Below are 12,326 nucleotides of genomic sequence, written 5' to 3' on the forward strand. Positions count from 1 at the left end.
ATATTTAAAATATTTAAAAATAAAAGAATTCTTTATATTAAGGCGTAAATAGTGAGGTGTAAGTGATTTTCTTAATGGTAATAAAATAATAATAAAGGAAAGGAAAAGAGAGAGAGGAAGGAAAAAGAAAGAGGTTTATATATATTAAAGATAAAAAAAAATGAATAGTTTATTCCCCTAAATCGGCCAATTTATTTCTCCAAATAGGCTAAATATTTATTTAAAAAAATATATAATATTATTTTTTATAAGTAAATTAAACCGTTTTTAAATAATATTAATATATATATAAATATAACTTAATTTAAGGATAATTTTTATATATTTATTATATAATTATTTAAATATATATAATATTAAATTAAATAATATATATATTTCTTATAATGAAATCTTGGCTTTTAAAACTATCCAACTTGGATGAATAGTTACCCCAAAGGGCTTTTTTTATTTTATTAATTTAAAAAGATTTAATATAAACATATAATATTTAAATTTATATATAATAAATAAGTATTTACAGGGGTAAATAGGCCTAAATAAGCCCTATAGCTATTTTTAAAGTTAATGTATTTATAGGGGTAAATAGGCCTAAATAAGCCTTATAGCTGTTTTTAAAGTTAGTGTATTTATAGGGGCAAATAGGCCTAAATAAGCCCTATAGCTGTTTTTAAAGTTAGAGTATTTATAAAGGCAAATAGGCCTAAATAAGCCTTATAGCTACTTTTAAAGTTAAAGTATTTATAAAAATATATAAATTTTATTAAATATAATAAAAAGGTATATTTAATATTTTTAATAATTAAATATAAATATAAAAATAATATTAATATATTTAAAAAAAAATTAAGTTTTTTATATATTTTTATAAATAAGTATTTAATATTTTTTATATAAGGTAAGTTTAATTTATATTAGAATATTTATTTTTTTAAAGAGATAAGCTATTTTTTAAATATTATATATATAAAGAAAAGGAAAAGGGTAATTAAATGATATATTTTATATATAGTTAGCGTTAAAACCTATTAAGAAACTAGTTAATTTATATAAGTGGTGATGCTAAAGGTAGGGGGGGGGGGGGGGGGCGTAAATATATTATATGCTATATACTATAAATTATATGCACTTATAAGGAAGCTAAATTATATATATTTCGTAATTTCATAATATATATAGTATAGTAATATATAGCGTTAATAAAATTCATAATAATTGCTTGTGATAATTATAATAATGCTTGTAAATCTCGTAATATGTAAATATATTGTAAATCCCTTGCTTGTAATTATATGTCGTATAATGTGCTAATAGCTAGGGGTTTAAATTACCCTAGAAACGACTTTTTTTATTTTTTTATTTAATTTTTTTAATTCTTTTAATATTCTTTTAATATTCTTTAATATTTTCTTAATATTCTTCTTAATATTTAATAGGCTTATAATTATTTTAATATTTTTAAAATTTTATTTTAAATTAACTCCGCTTTTTTTCTTAGTTTTTTAGTTAATTTAGTTAGTTTTTTAGTTAGTTAATTTAGTTTTAGTTAATAAGATTAACTAAAATAAATTAGTTAGTTTTTAAAATTAACTAAACTAATTTAGTTAGTTTTTAAAATTAACTAAACTAATTTAACTAATTACAACCCTGCTTCCAAGTATCCTGCAGGATCTCTCGACCCCGGGAGTTTTGCATGAAATCATAGGGCCTGTAAAAGTGATCCCCATCAGTGGATGTCCACGGACGGACGACTTGAAGGTAGAGGCTGCTTACGGGTAAAGCTCGTCATTCCTCCACAGTTTACCGTGACTTTCAGGGCCCAGTACCGTCTCACTGACTAAAGTGCGAGCGCCTTGCTCAGCAGTCCGACCGCAGATGAAATGCTGTAATGCCAGTATAGGCTTCACAAATGAGGGAAAATTGCCGCCCATGTTCGTCTTGCAGCCTGAGGGGCATGAAGCGTTGATGATTATCTTGCGACACTCCTCGTCTTGGTGCAATCGATCGATCAGACCTTCTATCACGCCCCAGAGCGCAAGTCTGGCAAGTTAATACTGTTTGGTAGAGTCCCATTTGCCCTTGTCGTTGCATCGCTGGATGAGTGACTGGCCGCGTGGAAGCCAGTCCGCCGTGACCTCGAACCCGGCTATGCTGTGAAAGAACGAGAGGTGAGGCACGAATCCACCTGGCGTGGCCGCCGCTGCAGCTGCGCGCGTCACAGGCTGCAGGAGCATCGCAAGTAGCGCTTGAGAGAGGAAATTGACCGCCAGCGTCACCTCGTAGCCGTCAGGACTGCTTTCATACTGCCACTGTGCATCATTTGCGGCAAGCTGGGCAACGTGAAGCTGTCGCACTCGAGAGTGTGTTGTGAGACGATGCCCCAAGGCCTTGACCGATGCAATATCAGCAAGGTCCACTGTCACGATGGTGAAAATATCGGCAGAGCACTTCGTGCGGCGAATTATATCCGCCTTCGCTTGCTCGCCTTTGGTCTGAGTTCGTACAACAAGAATGAGAGGGTTGGCGCCCAGAGCAGCGTATTTTACGGCAGCCTCGTGGCCCACCCAGGCCGGAGTTCGCACCTGTGAGCCATCATGTAGTGTTAGCACGTAGTCATCACAAAATACAACCAGGCGCAATAGTATACAACTAAGAGAACGTACCTGTAATCAGTACGGCGTTGTCCTTGTACGAGACATGGACGGGATCGGCCGGAGGGTGCCGCTCTGCCCAAAACTGCGCCCAGAGCGACGACATCGCATAGGTTTCGACAACGCCCCGATCTCACGCAAACATGTCAGTCTCTCGGTGGTATAGGGAAAAACAAAAGACATGGCGTCCAAAATTAGCTATGCTCGTTATTTCACTCCCTGATACGGCGTGGCAGTGAACAGGCTCTCTTCTCTGTCAACCTCTGGAAGCCGGCAGCTGAGGGCTGTCGGGAGAAGCCGCACATTTAGAATGTCAATGGCTGGGGTGATGCGAGCCAGAGTACGCCCACCCAGCTTCCACAGTACGCGCACCCAGCTTTCAGCGTTGGCCCACCCAGTACTTCCTTTTCTTAGTATTATATTAATAAGACTAGGTATTTTTTTAAGCTTACCCTATATATAAGAAGCTAGGGTAGCTATTTTTTAATTTAAGCAATACTTTAAAAATATAAGCCTAAAAAGCTTAGAGCGCCTAGAGGCCCCCAGAGCGCCCAGAGGCCCCCAGAGCGCGCAGAGGGCCGCAGAGCGCGCAGAGGGCGCATAGAGCGGCGAGGGTGCAAAGGGTAAAAAAGGGCGCAGAGGGCAAAAGAGGGCGCAAAGGGCAAAAGGGTAAAAATAACTTTTAAGTTATAAATAAAGGAATAGCTATAAAACCCTTTTAAAATAGCTATAATTATATTTTATTAATAACTTTATAATATTAATATTTTATAATATATATAGCTAATTTCCTTATATTAAGTAAGTTAACGCTAAAAGCTAGGTAGGCATATTATAGAAGCTGGGTGGGCGTACTCTGGCTCCGGTATAAGTAGATTTTAGCGTCTGATTTATAAGCACATATTCTGCCACAAGTAACTCACACACGCATGCAGGCGCTAAACTCTTTACATGACTTTTATAGATATATATACATTAACATTAATTGATGCATGTTTACCTGTGTGGTTACTAGTAGACGTACGGGATTAATGTACAGATTTTTAAATACAGTACCAGGCCTTTCAAGATACTGTAGAATCAATTCTCTGTACTCATATCCAGCAATTGACAGGAACAAGTCGGTTTAGGCTGGATCTCTTTGAATTGTTCGAAAGGCAATGCCTGCTAAGTTGAGGAAAGCTCCTGTGGCTTGTATTAGAATTACTTGGCTTTGCATGTTCGCTCCGTCATGATGTGTCACATCTAGTGATCAGTGCCGAGATTGAATCCTACAAGAAATCGACGGCGCTTTGCCAAAAATGGTACCCTACGGTCCTGCGCGAGCTTTGGGGGGGGGGGGGGGGGGGGCATAGTTTCCCGATTTCTCGATTTTTCCCTTAATTGAATTTCTAGTATTGGTCTTTTGTCAAACCTTATCCAGGAATAAGCACAGACTGGAGTAAACCGGAATACTCGCGAGTAGCAATTCCTAGCTATGGCAGCCTCGGGGTCCCTCTAAGAGGAAGGCGTTCCTCTGAGAGCAAGGGGCTCTGGGAGGAAAGCATATTTTTAAGAAGAAAGGGCAGTGAAAGGAAGGAGGAAGTTGTTGGAAGATATCCCTTAGAGAGGAAAAAGGAAGAGGCTCTGGAAATGACGTGGGCCTTTAGGAGGATAGGGCTCTCTAAGAGAAGACGGCCCCATGGGAGGAAGGGGAAGGGAGTGTTTCTTATCAATCTTTCCCTAACACATATCTTACCTCAAATTTCTCACAGATCCAGTACTAGGGGCGAGTGAAACATTCTACCATATAACCCAAGCACAGCCGAGCGCACCACGCAGAGGTCGCGTTACTCCCGCCTGCATTTAGAAAAAGAAGGTGAGTGGTGACTGGCGTGCTTTTATGCTTATGAGAAGTGTATAGTAGCTACTTAGATTAAATAGTCCTTCCTGATGCCCCTGATCCGAGCCACCCATCCCCTAAAACCCCTTGAGCAGCAAGAAGTTGGGACACCACTCACGGAACTTCCATACCCCTGCAGCCATGATTCTTCTCCTCAGATGCCAAATATGTTAATGACAAGCTAAGTAATTGCTCGCTCTAGTGCCGTGATCTTGGCGTAACTGTAGAAGAAACTACTATGGGGAACAAGAATGCCGTAAGGAGTCCTGCGACAAAATTGTGCCCCTATAATCACCGGTAAAGTGCCTGGAACGGAAGGAATATGATGTCAATCGACCTCTAGCGTCCTCTAGCCCTCTCAAAGCTGTTCGGGTGATCCTTTGGATGCACGGCTCGGCAAGCTTTCCAGCACTCAACGGAATAACCATTTGCCTATATGTTTAAGTAAGTAAAGAGGTTTGGCATTAATACACATTAATTGTGGTGAATAAAGTTCAATTCCTAAATTACCCTTTGGTCTTGTTACTTCTATGCCAAATTTCCACTCTCTGGTAACCCATTTACCCAGGACTTCTATAGAGTACCCCCCAGCCCCATCAGCATCATCGGTGATCAAACCACTCTTGCCGGGAACTATGGAGAATGGTTAAATGTGTGGCAAATCGGACTGGTGGGCTATTTCTAAGACACGGAAAGCAAATCTGAAGTCAGGAGCTATCAACTCACATTGATTTTGTCTCGGGCTATGTAGTCTTGCATCACGCTCAGGGTGCCTATTGAGCCACCCATGGCAGTACGGGAGCCGGCGATCCAGAATAAATGGACCTATGGGGAACAAATCATAAATTCACCATATGTGGCGGCTTACGGGCAATAGTTATGTGAGTTGGTGGTCGCGTGCTTGGCGGTTAAGCCAATCAACCGGCCATCACTTAGGCAGCTATACACCACCGCCTTGGACAACCTGCGGCCTGCCGCCGTAAGCGGACCCGATTAAGGGTGGCTCAATCGGTATCTCAGGGCGCCCTGGGCTCCTGCCGTGAGGTCATTGGCTCAGGCATTCGGTTGACCAACCGCTAGTAATACTGATGGGGAGCCTGGGTGCTAACTGTAGTTTATTGCACCTGTCTGCTCAACTTTCAAAACAAAGAGTGGTGAGGAAGTTTTAGGTGTGTCTTCCGATAGTGGGGGCGCTGAAGAACATGGCACCCGGGACCGGCCCCATTAACGGGCCTCAAGTACCTTCTCGCAGCTGCTCTTGTACCCCATCCAACATTTTGGCACAGTGAAATGGAGCAACTTAGAGCGGCCAGGCTGCTGGCCGCTGCAGGGGGGAAAAGACTCTTATAGCTGTTGGCCCCCTGCGGAGAAATTTGGTAAACCAAGCAGTTCATGTTAACGTTGTAGTTACCCTGGGGCTTAAGCTTGTGCACATGCTTGTGGAAGTTAGTCCACGTCTTGGGCGAGTTGACCTTGAAGCTGACGGCCTCATCCCTGGTTAGGGGCCTCGTCGGCTTCTGTTCACCGGCACCCGTGAGGGAGAGGGTTGGGCCTGTGCCTAGGTTAAGGCCGGCTGAGACTTGTATTATAGCTGATATAATTATGTATAAGGGAGATTATGTCGATATTGTATATTGCTAGTGTTTTTATTTTAATGTTTATGGGAGTCTGGGGTATCTTGCATTTTAATGTTTGCGAGAAACCGCCTTACTATAAGTATTCCATCGTCTAACACCTATCGCACGTATAGCTGTGGCCAGCACATCCGCTACACCGGCGAGGTTATGATATTCCATCTAGCTATATACCACCAGCCTATACATAACAGAATATTTTAAACAGAGCTAATGATATAATAATCTCTAAAACATACTTAGTTATATTATCGTAGTTATCCGGAGCAAGAAAAGTGATAAGTCTTAGTTTAGGTGAGGGCGGCCAATTTTCCACCTATTAGATAAGAGGAAATTTTGCCAGTACTTTTCTGCCTATATATAAGGGACGTCTTAACTTCTTAGGGTCCAGGTAGTTTAGATCTGGGTACTGGGTGGCCTATATCTCCTAGTATCTGGATAGTATAATAATGGAGCTACTGCAGGCGTTTTAAAAGGATCACGCTACTATAACGGCAAGGCCGCACGCGTTTTATCCCGTAATCTGTCTAGGCGGCTGACGATATCCCGGGGAAGCCTTCACCTTCCTATCTTGTAAGTATTGTTAGCACGGATTCATTAACTTAGTACGGAAGGTCTGGCACTCGTTGGTGGTAAGACATTTTATTTTGACCCAAGATACCTCGTTCTGATTCATCCCGAGACTTGTGCCCCAGGACTCGCCCGTGCCTCCGCCATGCCTCATCAATTCTGCCTCTTTTGGGTCATCCATTCTTCCTCCAAAGGAACTTCTGTTCAGTCGGCATATATCGAACTGTTCATTACCTGGGTACCTTCCCAGCTCGTAGCCCCCGCCCCTTGCGACTTTTCTAATCGACTGCTTGTGACCGGGCGATAGAAATCTCCGAACGTGGCTAGTAGGCACTCGCTACCCTGATATCAACTGATTCGTCATCGCGAGTGCTCTGTCTATTCAGGGCACACAATCTTCACTAAACTTTTCCGTCACTAACCTCATGCTGCGGTGTCCTATTTGTGTGCGATAATTACGTGAAGGGAAATTTAGCACCTGATCCGCTACTTGCGGCTGGGTTTATACCCCATATGCGACCGAGACGATTGTATTTACATGTTTATTGTAATTGGTACTGTATACCTAGGTAAACGTGAACAACTGCCATCTGACTGCAGACAACCTGATAGCTCCTCTTCTCGAGTGCAAAAGTGCCACCTGTCTCGTTTTGTAAATGATTACTCTGCACTGCTCATCGTTTCGGCAGCGATTGGATCCTCTTCGGGGGCCCGTTCCTGGGCTTAAAGACGAATTAGCGTACGCCCACCCAGCTTTTATAATACGCCCACCTAGCTTCCAGCATTAGCCTACTTAGTACAAGGAAATTGGCTGCATATATTAATAAAACATAAATATACCTTAAAAGCTAGCTTTCCAAAACTATAATTACCCCGCCATTTACATAAAGCAAACGTTTTAAGTATTTTACTTTAAATACATACTTACCATATATTAATTAATACTTTTTTAAGTTATTTCTTTATACTTATTAAAGCTAATTATTAAATTAAATTACTTAAAATTATTAATAAAAGTATTATTAAGATAATAAATTATTTAATTTATATAAAGTATAAAGGTAAATAAGCTTTATTATTAATATTGCTAGCAATTATTAAATAAGCAAAAACTTTACCTAATATTAATAAGTAAATGCTAATAAACTAAATTATATAACATCCTTCTTAATTAAAAAAGGGTAATAAAGATTTATTTATAAGGCAATAAAATTCTTTCCTTAAAAATATTTAAACCCTTAATTTCCCACCCTTTTTCCATTTCTTTCTTTTTCTCTATATTTTTTACCCTTTATTCCAATCCTATAAGTATATAAATTAAGTTGCATTAATTAATACCAACTACTTAAAGATTAAAAAAATATAAAACGATAATATAAGCCCTAAGAAAGCAAAGGCTGCAATTATAAAGCCTAAAGGCTAAAAGGCAACATTACGCTTAAGCCATTACTTAAAGAATACCATACTTAACAAGCTAACCAAGGATTTTAATATAAAATCATTAATACCTTTAAGCCAAGGCTATATAAATACTAAGATTAATAATCATAATAGCAATATAAGCTATAATAGCAGCATAAGCTATAACTAAAATAGCATTACAGCTTTTAATTTACTTAATAAATAGCCTTAAGGAAAGAATAAATTGGCTATTTAGCCACCTTTTAAGGCTAATAAGTTTAAGCCTATACCCCCTTTAAAAACTCCTAAGAAATTAACTAAGGTATTAAAATTTAAGAAACTAACTTAATTAATTAACGCCTTAAATAATAAATTAGCTAAAAGCAATAACATTTTATAATTTAAAACATTTTATAATAATAATAACTTTTTCATTATTATAGCTTTATTAAGCTTATTTAAATACCTTAAGATCCTTATTAAGGAAATAAAGGTTAATCTTATTAAGAAAAAGATTTAATTAATAAAGTATAACTTATTTTTAAACTATAGCTTTTTACCTATTTATAAAATTAAAAATAAAAATAATAAAGTAATTTGCTTAATTTAATAAAATCTTAAGGATAATACTATAAAATTTATTAAACTTAAGCCTTAAATATCCTTAAATATAAATATTACATAAAATTAAAGATAAGTTAAAAAGTAATATTATTAAGTTATACTTTTTTACTTTTTAATAACTATTAAAGTAAATACTATAAAATTTAATAAAATTCTTAGCTTTAAGATTATAAAGTATATTTATAAGCATTAAATAATAATAAGTAAGGTAAAATAAAAATAATGCTTAATTAATTTAATCCCTAAGTTAGCATTAATTAATATAAATTTAAAATTATTAAATAAAATAATTTTAAATTTCCCTTATTAATATTTATTATTATTTATTTAATTTTATATTAAATAATTAGCATTAATTAATATAACTTTTATTATAATAATTTATATTAATTAATGCTAATTCCCATTTTAACCCTCCCCCTTTTCCTTAAAAATTTATATAAGTTATTACGCTTATATATTTATATTAATTAATGCTAACTTTATATTAGCTTCCCTTAATATTTATTACATAAGCTAATAATATTATAGCATTTACCTTTTTTAATATTATTACTTAAATTAAAAAATTAAGTTTTTAGGATTACTTATTTATTTAACTTAATATTAATAAGCAATTTAATAAACTTATAAGGAGTTTTAATTAATTATAGCAATGCATTATTTTTTAGCTTACTATTAATAACTCTTTATAACCTACCTTAATTATTTAAAATAATAACTTAAGCATAATATCTTAATTAAAAAACATTAACATTAACATAATTACTAACTTTATAATTTTATAATACCTTATATATTACCCCATTAATATTAAATTAAGCACCATTAAAACTAGGCAATATAAGCAATACAAACTTAATAAAGAATACCTATATAAGTTTTTATATAATAACTTATTTTATAAAGTTACTTATTATAATAACTATGCTATACAATAATTTATATTTATTAAAATAAAAAAAAAAAGGTAAATAATTTACTTTTATTAAAAATCCTGCTTAATAAAAAGATAATTATTTATAAGTTTATTTATATTAAGGCTTAACATTATAATAAATATCTTATTAATAATATAAATAATATAATAAAAGTTATTTTTATTAATAAGGCTTAAAAGGCAATTATAATTATAATAATATAAGTATATATTTTATAAAAGCAATATATAAAAGCTAAGGCAAAGTTATGCTTAAGAAAGGGTTTTATTAAAAATAAAATTAAGAATAAGCAAGTTAATATAAATTAAGTTTTTATAAATTTATATAAATATATAAACTTCTTTACTTATATTAATATATATAATACCCTTAATTAAGAATTTAACACTAATTATAAAATAGCTTATTATAAAAATACCATAAATATTATAAACTACCTTTTTCTTATTAATTATTAAATTATTATAGCTCTTATTAAAGAAATTTATATAAAAGGTTTGCTTATATAGCTAAGGATTACTTTTATTTAAAGTAAAAATATTTTTAAAAAGTTTAAGGTAATACTTTTAAGCTATAATAATATTTAATAATATATAATTATAAAAAAGCAAAAGGGTAAAATATTGCAATAAATAATTAATAAAGGTACCTTACCTATAAATAACCAAGCAAATAAATAATATTATAAGGATTTTAAGCAATGCTATACCTTATTTATATTTATATTAAATTAACTCCTTATAGCTATTAACTTTATTAAGGCCTTAAAATTTTTAAAATAATATAAGCTAAATATTAAAGATAATGCAAAGTATATTAATTTATATATTAATTAATATAATAATGCTAATAGCAGCTTAATTAACTTATATAATATTAATTTTATAACGGCTTAAGTTATTAATAAGTTAAATAAGTTAAGTTAATATTAATTAATATAAAGTAAGGGCATAGCTTTGTATTAATTAGTGCTAACTTAATTTATAAGCCCCTTATTTATATATTAATTAATAAGGGTTTTATAAATATTATTATTATATATTATATAATAAATAGCTTATTAAAAAGTATTTTCCTTATTAATAAAATAAGCATAAGTAAGATATTAATTATGCTTTTAAAGTAATATTTTTACTTTTTAAAGCGTAAGGCTAAGCTTAAGGTAGCTAACTTATTTATATTTAATAATATTATTAAAGAAAGCTTTAATAAAATATAGCTTATTATAATATAAGCGCTTATTAACATTATTAAGCAATACTTTAATAAGATTTATAAATATTTTTTAATTAATACTTTTAATATAAAAGTTTTTTATAAATTAAGGAGTAATATTAACTATAAGCTTGCCTTATAAGCAGCTATAATAATAATTAAAAAGCTTTTTATTTAAATAAAAGTGGCTATAAAGTATAGCAACTTATCTTAAGTATATATTTTTTTATAAGTTAGCATTAATTAATGCTAACTTATAGCCCATTTTTATATTAATTAATGCTAACTTATATATATATAATTAAATAATTATATAAAATATAATAAAGATTTAAATATTTTTATATTTTATAATTATTTTTTATTTAATAAAAAAAACTTTTATTATTATATTTATTATAAATATAAGCAATTAATTATATTAATAGGGTTTATAAAAGTATAATATATATAATAATATGCTTATAATAAATAAAAAGTAAATTAATATTCTTTGCTTAGCAATTATTAATACTTATCTTAAGGATTAAGCTATAAAAAAGGCTATAATAAAGAAGTATTTAGCTTTAAAGAATATAAAAGGTTTTAATAATGCTACTTATAATAATAAGAAAAATAATTTAAATTATATTTTTAGCATTATAGCTAAGGTTAAAGCTATAAGCTATAAGGGGTTTAATGCTAATATTAATGTTAATAATAGGCTTAATAAGCTTAATAAAGGTAATAAAAATAGCAAATTAGCTAAGTCTATCCTTAAAAGCATTTAAATAAAGCTATTAACTAATTATATTATAAGTAGCTAATTAATGTAATACTTAAATAAAAAGATAAGTATAATAAAAAATATAATAATTTAATATATTAAATATTATAGGATAGCTTTTTATTCTTATTAATTTTATTAAAATTATATAATTTATGATAAAGCTTATCTTTTTTATAAGGTTAATACATTATAATCCTATAAGCTTTAATTAAATATTAAGTTATTATATTAAGGCCTTAAGCTTAAGTAAAACTTAATAAGCCTTATATTAATTTTTATAATATTGGCTATTAATAATATTAATAATTATTATAATTTAAATAGCTTATTTTAAGAAAATATAATGCTTTTTATAAGCTTTAATAATATATTTAATAAGGTAAACTTTAAAATGGGATACCTTAAGTACTTAGGTAACTTAAGTATATTTAATAAGCAAAAGGAAGAATTAATAAAGGTAGTTATTATTAAGAGCTAAAAGTAATAATGCTTATTACTTATTAAATAATAATATAATATTGTAATAAATATTAATATTAATAAAGAGGCTATATAAGGTATGCTAAATTGCATAAGCATATAATAAGGAATAAATATAATCTTAAAGTTATTAAATTATGTAAATAGCTTATTATAGCT

At 31.9% G+C, this 12,326-nt stretch overlaps 1 protein-coding gene across 1 annotated transcript; it reads right to left on the reverse strand.

Annotated features, from left to right (window-relative positions):
• Positions 1-2,048: 2,048 nt before the first annotated feature.
• Positions 2,049-2,757, reverse strand: INS49_009283 (uncharacterized protein; the record flags this gene model as incomplete). Its single annotated transcript, XM_043170017.1, has 2 exons — positions 2,049-2,582; positions 2,677-2,757. 2 exons carry the CDS (start codon positions 2,755-2,757, stop codon positions 2,049-2,051), a joined length of 615 nt encoding a protein of 204 aa, XP_043024582.1.
• Between the last annotated feature and the right edge of the window lie 9,569 nt (positions 2,758-12,326).

The sequence above is a fragment of the Diaporthe citri genome (genome assembly GCF_014595645.1).
Source record: "Diaporthe citri strain NFHF-8-4 chromosome Unknown scaffold_4, whole genome shotgun sequence".
Classification (NCBI taxonomy): domain Eukaryota; kingdom Fungi; phylum Ascomycota; class Sordariomycetes; order Diaporthales; family Diaporthaceae; genus Diaporthe; species Diaporthe citri.